The 20,272-nt window shown below is 35.0% G+C and overlaps 1 protein-coding gene across 6 annotated transcripts in view; it reads right to left on the reverse strand.

Annotated features, from left to right (window-relative positions):
• The window catches only part of LOC111147112 (muscleblind like splicing regulator 1), a 206,504-nt gene that overhangs the window by 136,670 nt on the left and 49,562 nt on the right, over positions 1 to 20,272 (reverse strand). The window contains exon 1 of one of the 6 annotated variants that reach the window (XM_022503049.1): positions 2,292 to 2,827. The exons of the other annotated variants lie outside the window; for them this stretch is intronic. Within the exon in view, the coding sequence (XP_022358757.1) occupies positions 2,292 to 2,297 (6 nt within the window). The 5' untranslated portion in view covers positions 2,298 to 2,827. Of the gene's footprint in view, positions 1 to 2,291; positions 2,828 to 20,272 lie in introns of those variants that run through there. 6 annotated transcript variants of the gene reach the window in all.

A 20,272-nucleotide genomic window follows, 5' to 3' on the forward strand; every position in this document is an offset into this window, starting at 1 on the left:
CAGACCCTAAGGCAATTTTGCTTTAAGGAGCTGGATAAAATGAAGCCAAAAAGGAAATATAAATTCTGACAGAACTTTAATAATTCCTAATATGTGCCCCAAAAAAAAAAAAAATCAGCTTTACTTGGGAATTATCATTTTCTTTTTCTTTTTTTTCAAGACTAGAAACAAATTAACCATGGGTGCTGTCTTATGCTTGCTTCATAGTTAAATGAGAAGAAAATCTGCTGGTTGATGGCAGCTCTGTGTGTGCGATTCTTACCTTCAAGGTATTTGGTTACAAATGTTTTTAAATCCAAGTTACCTAAAATATGAATAATAATCTTTACTTGGTATCAAAAAGCTGAAATCAGCTTGTGCTAGGAAAGGTGGATTCCCATCCCTCACCATATAGATAAAAGTGATACAGACATACAGTTAATAAATGACAATCAAAGCAGTTCTTGTTGGGCAAATTTACTTATGCCCCATAAGGCACGAAGGGCCCACCACTTTTATAAAATGGAATAGCCCTTACACAACGTAATAGTAAGCACTTCCCAGGTAGCTAGTACTTTAAATTTGAGAGAACTAAGAATTGATAAGGGAAGGGGGTGTTGAATCTGAATTTCCCTTTAGAAATAATTTTATTGTATAAAGAGTACCTAAGTTTAGATGTTGAACTAAAACTTAGTATTTTCAAACACAGTCATTTCAATATGATAGGTTTGGATAAGGAAAGACTGAGTGAGCCCCTATGGTAGAAACCAAATGGAAGTTTGGACTTAAAAAAAAAAACAAAACAAAAAACTAATAGTCTGATTTCAAATAAAATATAGAAAACCAATTACAGTCTGTTTTTTGACCTATGCTGTCAGTCCCACTCACAAACATCAGTTTCAACAATCAAACCAACAAAAACTAAAGCAATGTGGAAGAGTACCAAAAAGTGAGTAAATGTCACCAAATGTGACACAGCAGCATGTATGCATTTAGAGAGCTCTTTAGAATATATGCTGTCTCAGGATTATTTTCAGTGGAAACAAAAAAATCTTTACTGTCTGTTTAAAAATATACATTCGACTGCTACTTAACAAGCCTACTAAAGTAATAAGACCATATAATCTAAATTTGTGTTTCCCTGTTGTTAAGCAGCACAAGGGGAGAAATTTTTGACAAATGTGCAAACAATCATATCCCTGTACTTAGCCTGAAAACATAGCAGGTGCTCAATAACAACTCATTGGCTGAATGGTGCTACCACAGGTGAGAAGGCACGCCTCAAAAAAGTGTGTGTGTACAGGGATGGGGGGTGTGGTCAAATAAATTTCTTAAAAGTTCAACAGTTATCTTCCTGCACAGATTGTCATGCTGTCATAAATTCCTAAACTTGATTGTCTACCTTTTTTATACAATACCTATTAAACAGAGATTATCTAGGAAAATTTGGTCTACAACTTTGTAGAAAACTTATTATGTCTATATCTTATGTCTATATGTATATATCTTCTAATCTTTTAATGAAAGACACAGCTGAACTATTAATTGGCAATATTCATGTGTGTTCTAAATTATGAGGGAAGATACACATATATATTTTTTAAGTCATACAGTAGGCTTTGTCAAAATGGGAAAATAAAATTTTAGAGTAAGAAAAGATGAGATAGCTCATTCAAATTACTCATTTTACTGACCGAGAAACTTGCTCAAGGAAACTACCTTGAATTGGTACATAAATATATTAGCAATGTCAAAGATCCATCCTATGCAACTATCTGACTAATATATCCAATATCTTACTAATCTGCTTACATAATTATCTTAAATTGAAAAGAATATTCCTGGCAAGAATTATGCATACTAAATAGTTTAAGTTAAAATTCTATACTCTATTGCTGTTTAAAAAAGGAGATGCTCATTTAGAATGGAAAGGAGGAAAAATTGCTTTCATATACTAAAAAGTTTTTTATTTTTTTTAGATCATTGTGGATCAAATGAAAAACAAGAGTAAGAAATAGTGGAAATTACAATGGAAGCTGTGTTCCATGGATTGAGGCATCTTAACAACCTTCAGGATTAGTATCTTCAAGTTGTAAGCTGGGAATGCATATGAACTTCATTTATGGAAAATATATATAAGATCACAGATCAGGTCACAAGTATGGAAAGTGTGACTCCCCTCCAAAATGACATTTTGATGTTCAGATTATCAGAGGCCATTTTCCAGTGGGCGCCATGTCAGTCCTGGAGAGATCAGCCCTTCCCAGAAGATACCTTTGTGAACTGGCTCCCCATTTGCCTTATTCACTCACCAGCATCCATTAGCCAACTCCATGCTTTATCTTCAATAGATAAGATACGGCTTCTTCTTGCCATGGTGCCATGAAAAGGATCCAGAAGGTTCCCCTTAAACAACACTTCCTGAGTGACTGCTGCAGCACCAAGAGTAAAGGATATGCCAGGTCAGCCACTTTTCCTTCCCAGCAGTATTAGCAGCAGCAGCAGCAGCAGAAGCTGGAGCAGACCATTTAGACCCAACTCCTTGCAGGATGCTAGCCAAAGCACTCTTGTTTATTCTATACCTAGACAGAGTTTACCCGTATGTTTGCACCTTTCCCAGAGTGTCAAAACAGGTGTTTTCCTGTGATCATGCTTAAAATCTGCTCCCCAAACAAGGTGATAAGTATACTGTCACTATGAAATTCTAAGCTTCTAATTCTATGGAAAACATGTTCTTAAAGGTTTACTTTATTAAAAGGTAGCCTTGATGAACCCTCTTAAGAATTCATTCGCACTCCTTACTCCTAATAAGCAGGTGGATTGCTCTAAAATTTCCTGTTAATGAAAGAAAGGATGTTACCATATAAAATAAATGCCATCATGCAATATTGGTCACTTCTTTCCTAATGTTCTATCTGCCTTCCTGGCACAGAGTCACTTTTGGCAAACACTGTTTTCATAATCTTTACAACACTCCCAACAGATGGGGAAATATCGGGTCTTACGATCTTTATTTTACAGAAGGAACAATGACTTCTTTGCTATTATATTCTATTCCCATTTTGATGTTATTGATGAGTTGCTTTTCCTTCCAGCACTGTTCAACTTAATGAGTGGCTAGAATACAGCTGCACAACAGAGTGGGCAGGTAACATCATTAACAAAGCATTTTCTTTACTGAACTGATTTATCCAGACCTAAAATCCTATAGATATGAACAGTATCTAGAGATTTTTTAAAAATTTAAGTAGCTCAAGGGGCACCTGGGCGGCTCAGTGCGTTAAGCCTCTGCCTTTGGCTCAGGTCATGGTCTCAGGGTGCTGAGATCGAGCCCGCATCGGGCTCTCTGCTCAGCAGGGAGCCTGCTCCCCCACCCCCTGCCTGCCTGTCTGCCCGCCTGTGATCTCTTTCTCTGTGTCAAATAAATAAATAAAATCTTAAAAATAAATAAATAAATAAAAATAAATTTAAATAGCTCAAAACGAATTTAAATAGCTCAATCAAGGATGAGTATAATGCAGATTACTATTTTCCTAATATGTAAATACTATTTACTTATTAGAGAATAACTGTAAAGATTCATAAATACCGGAGCACAGGAACATTGTTCCTTGCCTAGCAGAGAATACCAATTCTCATTAGCAAAATGGAAACCCTACATACACAGAATCTTAGTATATAATATTTCTTGTATATTAATACTTTTCATGTTCACTTCATCATCAAAGTAATAACAGGAACAATCACTGACACTGACTGAATGCTCACGAAGTGCCAGGCACTGTTCTTAGTGCTTTAAATGCGTTATCCCATTTAATCTTCACGGCAACCCCAGATCAGATATTATCACTACCTTATTTTGCAAATGAGGATACTGAGGTGTAGTCAGGTTCCATCACAATTTCTAAGTCACAGAGCTCGCAACCGACATGGACCCAGGTTGTCCAGGTCAGAACTGGAGCTCTTCAACATTCTGCTACAACTGTCACATGAGTTTTGGTTTTCATTGCTTTGTATATTGCCTTTAACAAGATAGACATTAGAAAGTGTTCACATAAATTAAGATTTAATAATAGCTAACATGTATATCGTACATATTGTGTGCCATAGAAATTCCGTAAGTTCTTGACATGCATGTGTTATAAGGTTCACAACACCCCAACAGGGCAGATAGACTCCCATTTAGCGGGGTATATTGGAGGAATCAGAGGCACAGAGCATCAAGGGAGTTGTCAACGGTCACACAGCTACTAAGGAGTGAGTGTTAGCTCTGGATCCAGGAAAGGCAGCTCCTGAAGTCATGGTTTTATGCCTACCCCTGTCCTCCACTGCCTCTTGAAAGCTGATGGTGTGTTACACTTAAAGAAAGGGAGTAAGGAATGTCAGGTCTGGCTGGAACCCTGGTGGGAAGAGGGTGTTATTCCTGTCTCTTCCCAAAAATTTAATATGCATAAAGTACATCCATTTATATAATACACAAGTCTACATCCATTTCTCTTAATGATGTTTACTAACTTTAATTTAAGGAATTAAATGTTTCATGTGATTCTCAGATTTTAAAAAAGTCAAGGACAATTTCGGTTTTCACATGTGTCTCGAGTGTATCATGTCTTCAGACGCACTAACAGGACAGTAACATTATTATCACCACAGTACTGGTCATTCTGTTTAGGGGATTACCATTGCTGGCAGCCATATTTCTATTTCATTCCCATCGTTTAATTATACATTTAATTATGTGCAGGACCAAGACAATAATTGTGAGATTAGAGGAAGCCTCAGAAATCTGAGGATCATCCCTTGAGATACAGGCTGAAGCAACCCTGGACCGGGACACCTCCTTGAATATTCAGCAGCTGAAATGACCTTCTTTAAATTAGCGCTTGAGGACACAAAGTCACCTGGGTCATCTTAGCTCAAATCAAGCGCCTACGGTCACAAACGTAAGACTGGAAAACCAAGGAAGAATACGGAAACCAACCTATTTCTTTAATTTGGCAGCAAGACTAACTCTCTGGACTAAGTTTGGCTAGCTTCAGCTTTTTTGGCTTTAACCTAATAGAAATTAAAACAAGAAACCATGAAAACTTCAGAGAGCAAATACAGTTATGGTGAAGGTATCTTCACCATAACTAAATTCTAAATTCACCATTCACTAAATTCTTTCAGAATTTAGTCACAAGCTATAAGAAAGGCAACCATTTGGTGGCCTTTAGCAAGAAGAAATTTTGGTGCCCATGTGGCACAGCTCAAAGGATACATACTAACCTATTTACTCTCCATTATTTATAAAATCAAGAGTTTCCAAAGAAGTAAGATGACAATTCTTTACGTGATTTCTAGACAATTATCTTCTCTGCAGAATTCCTTGAGCGGTGACATTACACACTGTACCCACATAAGCTTGATTCACTCTTTGGCTGACAACAAGATTTAAATTTATCTGTCTTTGATGTTAACACCAAATTAACACAAAAGTTATTCAAAAGTTCTTTTAAAAAACACACACACACATGCTGACATCTTTCGAGTTAAAAAAACAAAGTAACCTCATAGGCTTTTATATAAGATAGAGCATAACAAAGGATCTCTATGACCTTGGCATTATTAAGTAATAGGCTAGAAAGATCAGGACGCCTTTATGCAGTCATCTGAATATAAATATATACATATATGAACATATATTTTTTTCTGACTGTTCAAGTTATCTACCATAGCTACAATTATTATTTCTTGCTGATGTTAATGACAATGTAATTAAAAACATAGAAATACAAGTTTGGGTCATTTTGAGACTTAACGTTCAGAAAGATAGAAAACAACAGAAGTCATATTTGTAGATTAATACATAAGCTGCTTCTTACTCATCAACTCTTACTGGGTATACTCTCTTATTTAATTCCTTGAACTTGGCTTTATCTGGAAAGAAACATATTAATAAGCACCAACTCTAGGCCATACTTAGATTAAAACAGGTATGGTTGCTGAGAGCTACTCACATTCTTCTGAAACTAAACAACGCATTATTACCAATCCTTAACTAATATCAAGTCAGTCAAGTATAAACTGGTGACCTAAAAGTGAAAAGCTCTAATTGTGCATTACAAATTCCTGAGTCATTTTGTCCTCACAACTTTATGCTTTAAAGAAACCTAAACGCTAGCTAAAGAAAATCTACAAGCAACTCAGTATAACTTAGTGTTTCCAAACCAGGAAAAGGAAGGGACTTTCAGTGTTCAAGATAACGTTTGTTTTCTATAGTCTGGAAAATAAACATTTCCTATCCAGTTAAGCAGTTAAGCACAGGGACTGTGTGTGTGTGTGTGTGTGTGTGTGTGTGTGTGTGTGTGTGTGTGTGTGTGTGTGTAAAGTGCTTGTGTTTGTAAGGGTAAAGGTAGAAAGAAGGAGAGAGAAAGAAAGAAATGAGAGGGGAAAGAGAAAGATTTTTTTAGAAGTATTTTGTGTTAACGTAACACCAAATTTTGTGCTGAAGTTAGAATACATCTCAGCAAGTTATGTGCACATGAGCCACAAAAAAAATAGCAATTTGTCAATAAAATCAACAGGAAACGCTTACCTGATCATATATATATTTCTATTAATTCAATGATACAGAATGATATATTACATAGTTACACAAAATAATAGAAGTCTTGAGTTTCTAAATTGGATTGATTTGTTATCATTATTTCAATATAGATAAACCATTTTCTGCATTTAAATAATATTAACATTTTTTTCCTGATAGGAGAATAAGCGGATTTTGTCCTGATATCATGCTTATATAACACTAGACATATCTACTTTATTTTAATACATTTTATGTAATTTATTGTTTATTGGAGTTACTGAGCAATGGCCAAGAGAAGTAATCCTTTTGTATTTGTCAACTATGGATACGTACGTAACCTATCAAACCGCTGTTTAAGTTGTCAAGGTATAAGTAAGAGCTTGTACTGCAACCATCCATCTTCCCATGTATTAGGTAGAAATGCATCATACAAGCCTCTGATTCATGTCTGGGTACAAGATTATAAATTAAAAGGGCAAATGCCACCTCCATGTCAGGTATATGGCTACATCTACTAGTTCAGTTAATCCTCATTGCTCAACTTCAAGGCAGGTATATTACTGTTCCCATTTGACAGATAAGAACATTCAGAGAGGTTGGAAAATCTGTCCAGCAAAATCAGAATGTCCCTGATACCTTGGGTAGAAACTAGGGACTAGTGGGATTACACACACACACATACACACACAGACACAAAACCGTGATATTTACAAAGTATACTTTCTTGGTTTTTGTTATAGGGATTGTTATACATACCTTTTAAGATGTACAGAGAGTCATAATTTATATCTTTGAGGATTTTTTTTTTAAACGATTTTATTTATTTGACAGAGAGAGAGACAGCAAGAGGCAACATAAGCAGGGGGAGTGGGAGAGGGAGAAGCAGGCTTTACCACGGAGCAGAGAGCATGATGTAGGACTTGATGTCAGGACCCTGGAATCATGACCTGAGCCCAAGGCAGAGGCTTAATGACTGAACCATCCAGGTGCCCCTATCTTTGAGGATTTATAGAAATAATTCTTCAACTATTTGGAGACTGCTACTCCTTCAGTTGTCAGATAAGAAAATGTAAAGGGAAAATATTTCAAACCAAACAGCAGACAGATTTTAAAATGTCCAGAAGGCTTTAATTTTATCAATAAAATTAGTCTGTTTTGAAAGACACGCATTTTCTTTATACACATCTGACATTGCTGGCTGACCTAAGCCAAGTCAACTCGGCTAAGGAGTTAACATTACTCTTTTATTTGTACCGGGTTCTCTTAATGCTGAATAGAAAATTTCCCCATTTTTATTTTTGTTTGTTGTTATTATAAACTTTATGTTGTATAATTAAATGCGACCAGTATTATTCCTTTTTTAGGCCCAGTTTCACTCCTAAATTAGCTCATATCTGTCTCTTAGCACAGGCACTTCCAGTTCTACATTCCTGTTTAAAATATTTCTTCCCCCTCTCTCCACCTTTTTTTTTCCCTTGCAGAAATGACTAATCTTCCTGTTATTCTACTCTGTCAGTTTTTCCCCTGATATTCTTTTCATGTTGCATAACATTTACTTTTCAACAACTCCTTTTAGAATTTTACTACTGTATCCTTAATGCTAGCCTTCCGTTTTCAACAGATTAACACAGTCAATATTTACATATTAGCAAATTTTTTTGTCAACTTCTATGCCATTCAGATTAAGCTATCTCCTCAAGTCAAAATGCAACTATTCCTTCAAATGACATAATGTAAATGTCCATTTGTTGATCTTCAAAGCTAAATTCAGTCTAATCCTTCGTTATCAGACACCACAATTAAAGGGCTTAGCTTTTTGTCTCCTTTCAGATTTCCTGATAACTATTAGCAAAGCAACATAATGCCACTTCTTTTAAAATTCTCTTAAAAAAATAAAATAAAATTCTCTCGCTTTCTAGGACTTTTCCACAACATCATAAAACATATTAGCATAGACTGACAAGAAGAATGTAAAGTTTTTCATCTATCTGATTTTCAACTGAAAAAAATTATTTTAATTATATGTCTAGAATTTGACTCCTACTCTAATTTTAAGTAATTGTAACAGCTGTGTAGCTACATACTATATGAACATGAGTAAAGAGTAGAGTTTCTATCCTGGAGAAAACATCTGAGTTTTAGAATTATAATAATTATGTAAATATATCTAAAATATACGACATAATATTGCATGCCTAACAAAATGTTAAGCATAATCTCAGATTTACATAGTCCATTTTTTTGGCAAATTCAATATTATATTCATTATCTCCTAGTCATAGAATCCCACGGGAAAAGCAGTAACTTACTAGTCCTATTTACACTGGCTATTCATACAAGAAGATGGCCACAACGCTTTAGAAATCGTACATTTTCTAAAATCCAAAAACACCTTTAAAAATCCTAACAAACCTTCAGCTCAGGTCATGATCCCTGGGTCCTGGGATCAAGCCCCACATCAGGCTCCCTGCTAAGCAGGAAGCCTGCTTCTCCCTCTCCCACTCCCCTGCCTGTGTTCCCCTCTCTCACTGCGTCTCTCTCTGTCAAATAAATAAGCAAAATCTTAAAAAAAAAAAATAAAAATAAATAAAAAAAAGTAAAAAAAAATAAAAATCCTAACAAAACACACTTTAATTACAGGAGCTAAAGACATCCCTAAAATATCACCCTCACTTTCTGAAAATAAAAGTCAAATAACGTTTAAATATTTGGTTAAGTTAAAATAGCATAAGATCTTCCTATTTACTTTTAGTCTTAGGGGTAATCCCCATTATTCCCTCTTCTAACTTTTTCAAATAACAAAAACGAAAACTTCTTGTTTGTCACATATAATGCCCTATATGGAGACATCTCATTTTTCCTTGGGCAGCACAAATAACTTTCAAGCCTCTAACTTATTGCCCCTATTTCAGACTCTAGGGCCAGGGACTCTAAAGTTAGCTAAAACATTCTTGGTTAATATTCATCATATAGGACATCGAATGTTACAGTAACCAAAACCAGATGCATGTATGTGTTTATTTTTTTTTAATTACATCACATTATAAGTAGAAAACAAATCCAAACTATATATTCTACGAAAAACACAGGGCTCATGCCCACCTCCCCAGGGACTAGCACAGTGCTCACCTCTCCCCCACTCCCCCCAAAAAGATGCTCAATAAATATCTTCTAAGAGGATAAATTCAATCATATAGGGGTATATTATAGTAAATAAAAAAGGAAGGACAAGACATTTCCTGGCACCATGAGAAGTAATATTCTCAAAATGCTTTAATAAAAAAAAAAAAAAAAAAAATTAGGTGAAATAATTCAAAGCAAAGCCCCAAGGGAAATTTAATCAAAATTTGTTAGAATACTTTGAAGGTAGCTATAACTATATTTAGGTCTTATATTAAGAAAAAAGCTAATGTCTGATTCTGAAATTGATAAATAAAATAAAACTCGTGCTTTTTTTCTCCACCTTTCTAACATAAACCTTATTGCGGAGGTGCCAATTAGTTACCAGGAAAAAGTTCTTTATAGAAGAATTACAGGTAATGAATGCAGGAGCAGTGATATAATTAAAAGTCACCATTCTGCAATCCCTAAAAAAAAAAAAAAAAAAAAAAAAGACACTATAAACTGATCAACAATGAGATGAAACCACTGGTCCAAGTCAGATGAAGAACTTTATAGGACTGGCCAGGCTGACCTGAACTCATTGACAGATTTCAGCATCATTAAAAGTGGGAACAAGAGAAATTATGCCCCCTTAGTGTGATGCAATCAAAAGTACAGAGCACCATCTAGGAAGTATCCTCACCAGATAATAAATAATAATAATAAATTGCATTACAAGTGAACTCAAGTCTAGGTTTAATTTTTAGTCTACAGAAAATCAGGGTGATGGAAGAACAAAGTAAACATCACTGTATAAGGAAACAATTAGCTAAATTTAGAACCTCAAATCTTCTTAATGACAATGACTGAATTTTTCAACAAATAAAGGCATGGGGAGAAAAAAGCCGAAATTATCATAGTGTAGAAGAATCTTAAAAGATACAATATCCAAATGGAGTGTGCAAATCCTATTTGGATGTTCATGGGATCACTCCGCCTATAAAAAGGCTCTTGCAGTAACAATAGGGAAAAATTGAACAAAAAGTGGGTACTAAGTAATATAATATAATTATTGTCAATTTTGATAGATTTAGAAATAGAATTATATTTAAAACAAGTTTTAATCTGTTATAGATACATACTAAAGAACTTGTAGGTATACTAATAGGATGTCTGAGATCAGTTTTAAAACACATCAGGGATAAAAGGTATGTTGAGGTAATAAACAAAATAAGATGGGAAAAATGATAACTGATGCACACAGGATACAAGCATACAAAATGCTAATTCATATATCAAAATTAGCACTATATTTTCTCTAATTTTGTACATGTTTAAAAATTGCCATAATAATTTTTTAAAGCTTTAAAAAAAAAAAGAACCATAAACAGAAAGCAAAAGAGAATGAGTTACTGCCTGGAAGAATAACCAAACTTTGCTATATTTCCGACCCAGAGTCACAAAGCCTAGTTGACAAGCTAGACTTTACTTTTTACAATTTGATCTGGCTGACCTAATTCAATTCATTCGTATCTGTGAACATAAATATCTCTATATGTAACAGAAAAAAGACTGAGTTAACCTACTTCAAACATATATATATATATATATATATATATATATATATATATGGAAATAAATTACAAACTTAAAAAATCTGAAAATATAGATATCATTATTAAAATGCTTTCTTGTTCACCTTCATGTCACTTGTGTATGTATCATCAATTCAATCAAATGATAAGGTCTTTATGAGCAAAATCTATGTCCTAGTCTTTCAATCAACAACTGTTCAACATATGTTTCTAATGGGCCTACTACTTATCAAGTATTCCACTAAACAGAACACAAAGGTGGTGAGAGGGACAGAGGGAGGTACGTAATTATGATTTATGTGCCAAAGACAGTTACAGAGATATGAATGGGACACAATACAGACACAAAGAGACAAGACAATAACATGGTTAGGGCTGGGGTATGGAGAAGCTTCCTAGTAGAGCTAATATCTAAACTAAATCTAAATATGAAAAAAGTTTGCAAAACTATTTTAGGGAAGGAAAAAAAGTTGTAAGAAGAAAGACAGAAAGGACGAAAGACTTTATGCTGGAACAGCAAGAGAGCTTCCTCGCAACAGGGCATTATCACTAACACTCAATGTTATAGGCACTGGGCCTCAGTCAGTGACCCACTGGACTCAACAAAATGCTAAGTACTTAGTAAGGGATCAATAAATACCTATTAATTAATACCTAATTAATACCTATTAATTAAGGTATGGAGAGATAAATGCTAGTACTATTTGACTGCTCACTGTGCACCAGACATTTTGCTAATATACTGAAATAAATGTTTCTTTTTTTTAAGATTTTATTTAGTTTATTTGAGAAAGTGAATGAGAGAGAAAAGGAGCAGGGGGAGGAGCAGAGGGAGAGGGACTCCCCGCTGAGTAGGGAGTCTGACGTGGGGCTCAATCCCAGGACCCTGAGATCCTGACCTGAGTCGAAGGCAGATGCTTAACCGACTGAGCCACCCAGGCACCCTGAGATAAATGTATTTTTTATTCAACCTCACATCAACCTCAAGGTAGGTCCTAAAGGGCTAAGAAACTTGCTCACTCACTCCATCAGCAAGTGGTATATTAAGCGATGTTCTGATGATTTCAAACAATGTGGAAAGAAAATACCTGGAAATAAAATTCTATGTGGCTATTCTACATGGTCAATCGATTAAAAAAAGAAGAGAAGCCACTATGAACAGTGAGCACTGCTCAGTATCTAAGTGGCTCTCTGGAGGGGAAGGACTTGAGTTGTGGCATCTGTCAATTTCTATGATGTAAATCCTCCCACCACCGCCAATTTCAAGCTGCCAACATGGCACCACTTCACCTGGAGTCGGGAAGAGATCTTTATGTGGGCCAGCTCCAGCACACCACTGGCCATAGCCTTCAACAACCCATTCAAGTAGAGAGTTATATTAAGAGGCTAATTATATGTTCAAGAGGATACCAAGCAAATCAAAGAAAAGGTTCAACTGCTAGCTCTATCTACAGGAATCTGTATAAAAGCAACAGCCAACACAAGTTTGAAATTAATGAACTCCTAAGGAATAGAATACAATGTATGAAAGGCAATAAGATTCCTCAAGGACACATACATTTTCTGTGAATGAAGAGTTGATAATTAAAATAGTATTTTCTATATGATTAATGAACTGTGATTACTAAATGATTTCCTATTAAACTATTCCTCCCTCAGGTAACACATAAGGGGATTTATTTCTAATTAGAAAAGTTAAAAATGAAAACACAGTTGAAGGCAATTATTTGGTTTGGGTCATCAACAGACATGGCAACCAAAAAAGGGGAGATTACTTTTGCATACCCTGTGTTTTACAAGCTTCCTGCCATGTAAAAGGTGTTGAATGATACTGATCAGAAAGAAGGAAAGAAAAAAAAAAAGCCAATCATAGAACTAGATTTATATACTTGCAGTCTTATTTATAGTTATAGAATATGCAAATATATGTATATAAAGGGGAGTTCAAATGATCAGTATTAGTATATTTACACCATTGCTTTAAAAACATTCCTTTAGGTTACTCATTTAATAATAGCACTGAATGAATAAGCATAGTTAGATGAATTTTATATGTGTACAAAAGGGAGTAAGAATTATTAATATTAATATATTGATCCCATCTCCTTACAAAGTCCCTTTATCATTGAACAAAAGTGTCCAACAAATAAATACATCTAATAAATATTTCATGAAATATAAAATAGATTTTTCAATAGAATGCAAATATAATGTTGAAGAGAAGCAACTGGTGATTAGCAAAGCAAAAAAAAAAAAAGTTTAAATTAAATACAAATTTCTTGAGAGGTCTAGCAACCTTAAAGCAGATGTCTCCATTTGGGGCATGTGGGGCAGTCCGGTGATGACCTGTGACTGAATCTGGCTCTCATGAACCCACAGCCTGTCTATTAACAGAATCCTGGCTTAAAGAGACTCCAAGAAAAAAAAAAAAAAAAAAGCAAACCAATTAGCACCTCATTATGCTATTTAATACACACGCAAAATAAATGCAAAGGATGTTTCTGAGCCTTGTTAGAGTCTCTATCTATATGTTGTTTTTTCTGAATAGTAAGTCCCAGACAACTTTTGGTGGGTCAATTTGACTATTGATTTTTATTCACAATGCTTATCAAAGGCAGAAGGATATCACTTTTTTAGTCTCATGCCTTAGAGGAGAAAAAAATCACAGAATAAATGATTAAAAACAACAACAAAAAATCAATCAACAACACTGTTGCCAAGTATATAAAATATTTCAAACAACTGATTTTGTTACTTAACTGAATTGATAATTTTTTCAGCCCAGTTATCAGACTGAGATGAGAGTATAGGTGTATAGTTTTATCTCTGCGGTATCACAAGTAGTTGTGCAGTAAAAGTTCAAGCTAAATGATTCTAGTGTTCTATACACAATGTTGATTTCATTTCCTTGAATCAAAGAGCCCTGCAAAGAGACGACTGTGTCAACTTGTAATGAAATGTATGGTCTACTTTGTAACTATAATATCTATAATTTTTTTGTAAAGCTTGGAGGTGGGATAAGGAAGGTTAGAGGATGGATCAGGAGCTAAGATTTCAACTGATATTCCACATTTCGCCCCATTTTAATAATAGTAAAGCGTTATTTATTGGAAGTTTACCATGTGTCCGGCCTATGGGCAGACATTAGAGATTCACAGATGACAAAAGATACAGTCTCTGCTTTTAAAAAGCTTCCAAGAGAGGGGACATGAGAGTTCAAACTAACCACAATGGTCTCTACTAGAGTACGGCAGAGTTCTAATGTGTCTATTGACACTGCATTTCCATGCAATAAAATAATCTTAAGTAATTTATGTGTTTTCATGTTTCTATATAATGGTAATATTACCTAAGTTACTAGAATCCTATCTAAAACATAAGTGAATAGGCTTTGGGTCAGAGATCAAGAGATTGCCTTAGGCAATAATTGTTCTGTTCAGATTAAAAAAAAAAAAAGCAAACAAAACAAAATAAAAAACTCAAGAGAAAACAAATACTATTATCTCTTCCACTTAGTTTCAGAGTGGATCTGACTACATGGTCTTTTGAAATTAACGCGTCACTATATTGCTATACAAGCAGGAAGCATGGCCTGGAACAGAGAGATGGAGTCACTGATACTAAACTCCTTACAATGTTCATGATGAAGAATGGCACACACCAGGCTCAATTTGCTATCTCCCAAACATTTTCATTATTTCCCAACCTGCAAGATTAGAAAATTAGACTAGCCTCATAATTATCAGCAAACAAAACAAACATAGTACAGAGATCTTTAAATTCATCGCTTTTGGGCATTGTATGAAAGGCTCCCTGCTCAGGACAGGAAGTATTGCTTCATTCCAAGGGGAGATGCCTTATAGAGTCCGCATCTCTTTAAGATTATTATCAAGGTCTTACCTTTTCTGAAAACACACAGTTTGCAGAAAAGCACGCCAAATCTAAAATAATGGATCAGCAGAACTTATTCTCTAAGCAGATGACATTTACAAATTGTGACGCTCCTTGAAGAGGGCCAATAAGTCTTGAGAAGTAATATATCTTAATGTTCAAGTGGCGACTGTGGCAGTTGTTACCAGCTACGTAATTACTCCACTCTAACCCTTAATGAGCCTGAAGTACTAAATTTTTAATTTCCCCTGATGACCCTCTTCAAAGTGGATAAATATAGGTTTCTTCCGAAATACTTAATTGCTAGGACTACTGGTATCAACACATAATCTGGATCATTTTTGACCCTCTAGAACTTTTTATTTTCTTTTAAAACAGCTTATATCATAGAGCCCCTAAAATAATTAATGGAGGGAAAAAGTCATGAGCAGGTTAAAAGGGGGCAGGGTCTAGGCATTTATACCTTTCAGAAGCCTCGACTCTCTTTTTTCTGCTTCGGGTTGAAGATTTACAATACTGTGAAGTTTTTACACTTGGAAGACAAAACTTTTTTTTTTTTCCTTTCTAAAAATAAAGTGTGGAGAAATTTAAGTGCAACAGAGATACATGGACCTCCCTATAAATAACATGTTATCTTTGCTACTATTACTTCTACAATAAAACAACAATAATTATAGTTGCTATGGCTGCAGTCTGGTACCCAGAATGTTCCTCTCATAATAAACAGCAACACTAATCTAGGCTCATCTCAACATTTTCAGTAGAGTTTTTTGTTTGTTTCTTTCTTTCTTTTTTTTTTTTTTTTTAAAGGAAGGAGGAAGAAAGGAAGGAAGAAAGGAAAAAAAACAAAACTGATAATTGTTTCTATCCTGGTAATATCACTTCTCCCTATGAAACTTTTGAAGGGTTAATATTATTCTACATGAGCTTGATACTTTTCTAACAAAGCAGTTTTATTAACAGAGAGTTAATACTGTTACAAAAACAACTGTGTTTTGCCCCACTGTACCCACCAATTGTCATTTCCCATTAGAGACATGGGCTGTACATACAGCCATGCATCAGGAAGCCTGACCAGGTCCCTATGTTCTACCTGTACAAAATAACAAACAAAACACGGCGTAAGTGCAAATAAAGGCCTGTTCCAGAAATTTACATCAAGATAACAGAAACAAATCCATTAGAGTGTCAGAGCAATTTAACTGCTTGAGTTCTACCATAAATGAAGGATTCCTCAGAGAAATATTTCTTATAGTTATATGTTACTATTCAACAAATGTACCCCTCCACAAAAAAATTCACTAACATTGAACTTAAAAGCACATTAAATCAGGATGCCTGGGTGGCTCAGTCAGTTAAGCGTCAGGACTCTTGATTTTGGCACAGGTCATGATCCCAGAGTCCTGAGTTCAAGACCCATATCGGGCTCCCTGCTTAGCAGAGAGTTAAAATGAGATTCTCTGACTCTCTTTCTCTCATTCTGCCCTTCCCCCCAAAATAAATTTAAAAATCTTTTTTTTTTTTTTTTAAAGCACATAAAATCTGCTCACAATTATTGGTCATGGTCAAAAAGAAACATTGCTTTCAATTCATCAAACACTTAATACATGCCAAGGATATTCAAAACACCATACATACAGAGGTGATTAACGTAAGCTTCCCATTCTTAAGGAGCTTAAAAGCTAGTGTGGGGAAAAAGAAACATGAACAAATGAACTGTAAGATCAGGTATAATGTGATTTGTTCTGTGACACACAGAATGCTAGGGAAAAGTAGAAAAGAAAAGTTATTCATTCCATGGAGTATGTCTCATCTGATAATCATTGTATAATAAGGGCCACTTATGAGTAAGGGCACAGAGACAGAATTAAATTCATCCATCATCTGCAACCACAGGTTGGTTACAAATCCAAGAGTTTAGCAACAAACAAAAAGCATCTGTAAGAATCAACTGGCTACACAGAATTTCAAATATAGGGTATAAATACAGGGTACTATATATTTTATTATAATCTTAAACTGTGTTCTATTCCTCCTTTTATTAGTTAGTTTTATCAAACTCAGGTATAGACCTACATACCTTTTAATTTTTTTGGAAAGCCTGCTATTATATAGCAAAACACCATAAACCTTTAATGCCACTGGTAATCAAGGCATCAGAAGAGCCAAGGAAGTTCTTTACCATTAATAGCAGTGAACACCAGCAGGTCAGTGCCTTGACCTTAATAGCAGTATTTATCCACCATGTGTGTCAGTAATGCCATTTTTTTTTTTTAAGAGTAATGCCATTTTCATGAAATGAGACAAGATAATCCAGTTTTTGCTAAGACCTACTGACTAGTCATATTTAAAGGGCCCCGATGATCTTAGGATCTTTAGGACTATACTTGGGCCCTAATCTCACTGGTGCCTCCTTAGTTCCCCTAAGCAGTAAAACAGATGGATTGTGAGACATTGTTTCTAAAGACCCTTCTAACTGCAATCCCAAGAACCTACGGATCACAGGAGTTCAATATTAAAAGCAATAAAAAGAAAAACGTCTTCTTTCTTCAAGGAAAAACCTAGCACCTGAGGTTTTTATTCTTAAAATCCTTATAAAGCTTCACTTGCCGAGGAGTCGTTGACTATAGAGTGATTTGCCTTGACATAGTTACTCTGGTAAAAACTTTAAGTGGAATCACAGCTAAATCTCATTTTCTTTCAAGTTACTTCAAAAATACTAGAAACCCTTCCAATGGTACAAATAAAAATGAGCTTAGTATGTTATATTCCAAATTTTCAATATTAACCTCATATTGAAAAATCATAATAATCAAGGGTACTTAACTAGCCAGGATATTACAGTTCGAAAGCTGGCTGCAATCCGTGAATGATTGCAGAGTGTCTTTTATTTTTTAATCTGTATTGATTTTATTTCTATACTTCAAATTGACAGAAGAGCTAGTCATGGCTTAGAAACAAGATTTGCAGCCTGTCCCTTCAAAGATCTATGCAGTAATGGTAAACCCCATGGCTGGAATCCATCAGGCTCACACTGAGCACTGTTCCTGGGTGAGGAGCTGCTGCGGAACAATGTGTCTTTTCAAACCACCTAGAATAGAATCCGTAAACCCAAAAAAGAATGATTTTCCATCGATCAAGCTCTATTTTCATTCAAATACAGTTTAAAACCACGTGTGGAATAAATTTTGTCAACCTAAAAGATTTTACCTTTAAGATTATGATGATACAGCTTTATTTGTGCTACTGGAATAAAAAAAAAAAAACAGTTCAAGAAATAGAACGGCCAATGTTCTGCCATGATGGTTGAGTTAAAACTTACAATACTATTACATAATTTCTTGTTGCATTTCAAGACAATACTCATTAAATAACTGGAAATGTATGAAGCAGTATCCTTTTCAGGAGTTTTGTCATAAGATAAACACGTTTTAGTGATCAAATCACTTTCAGAATGCTTGTAACTTGAGATTTCATTTTTCTTCCAACAGTGACCTGTTTTTCTCTAGAACAGTTACTCAGAAAAATATTTTCAGCTAGTCATAAGAATGACTTCCTTAGAAGCCCTTTCCTTTGTACTATTAAACAGTCTGGAAAATTGCTTGCTTGACTCATTCATGCTGTCAAAATATACTACGGGCTTAGGCTGACCATCCATTTTCCATTTCCTAGAACAACACATGTAATTTATGTATGAAGTTCTAAAGGAGCAGCATTTGGAGTTTTAGTACCACTTTCATGTGTTGATAGTTTATAAGACTATATCCACACCCACATAGGCTATGTCTGAGGACTGCTGCTTACGGAAGAAAAGTTTCACGCATTTAAATCCATTATACTTAAAAGGTAAAAGGTCACATGAACAAAAGAAGGTCTCTTTTGTTTTAATAGACTATCATCACTTTTAATTTCAGTGCTACAAATGAGACTCAATTAGAAATTCAAAGAGAACATATAATAGTTATTAGGAGATTACTCTATGTGGAGTTATTTGGAGATACTAAGAAATAAAATATGTAAAAAAAATGAAATTCTGCCCAAAAAAATAAGTTATGAGTCAAATAGGTCATCATTGGAACCCCACATTTGTTGACACACATTATAAGACTTAAAAGTAACACTTTTTCTTTTATCTACTGGCTATTATAATTAATAGAAAAGAGATCACAAAATGAAACGTATACAATAAATGCAAACCTGTTAATTATAATCAACATACATTAAACAGCATTTTTTAGGGAACAGAGATTATAGGGAATGTCATTTAGAGAGAAAAATTATTTTTGAACCAGAAATCTAATGAAGACATTAATGAAATGAAGTGAGTCCACCTTCTAACTATGAATAAGAAATTACTAAGTAGGTGAGAAGATTATTTTTTCTTAAATCATGTTTTAAAATTTATATACAGCACTAATCAGAAAGCAAAGCCAGCTCTGTGTCAGAGTCTGGAGCATGCAAAGATTTCCAGATGGTTTTATCCTTAGGAGAAAAATACATCTTCTACATAGATTGCGAAGTCATGGCAAAAATACTATGTTCCCTGAACTCTCAGCAATGTTAAAAGAGCGATTGTTAACCAGGAGCATATAGCTGTTTAAAAATACATCCGGCCATGTTTCTTGGCTTAGAGATTCCAAGTGAGTAAGTCTAGTTGGTAGGGCAAGCGGTGGTGGGAAGCAGAATGGGGGAATATGCTTTCCCAAGTCTTTTTTGCTTTGTGCCGGAAGCCTGGAAAAGTACCTGAGATGCTGTTTGGCACACAGTGGGCATGCCACGTAAGCTGTTGACTCACTTGGAATTAAGTGGATCCTACTGTTAGTGTGGTTGATCACTAGGCAAGGGAAAGGTTTGGGTCTAGTAGGTATTTGGAGCATAAGTGGTCCAATTGGCACCATCTCTTATACACTCTGTTCAGTCCTGAGCTTTTCCTATTTCTACTGTTAAAAGTTCTAAGCTGGGAGGTCTTTTGAGTCCAGGATTTTTTTTTTTTTTTAAGATTTTATTTATTTATTTGACAGAGACACAGAAGGGGTGGGTGAGGGAGAAGCAGGCTTCCCGCGGAGCAGGGTGCCCTCTGCGGGGCTCAATCCCAGGACTCTGGGATCATGACCTGAGCTGGAGGCAGATGCTT

Source organism: Enhydra lutris, unplaced genomic scaffold, assembly GCF_002288905.1.
Source record: "Enhydra lutris kenyoni isolate GAN:26980312 unplaced genomic scaffold, ASM228890v2 scaffoldscaffold2, whole genome shotgun sequence".
NCBI classification, from domain to species: Eukaryota; Metazoa; Chordata; class Mammalia; order Carnivora; family Mustelidae; genus Enhydra; species Enhydra lutris.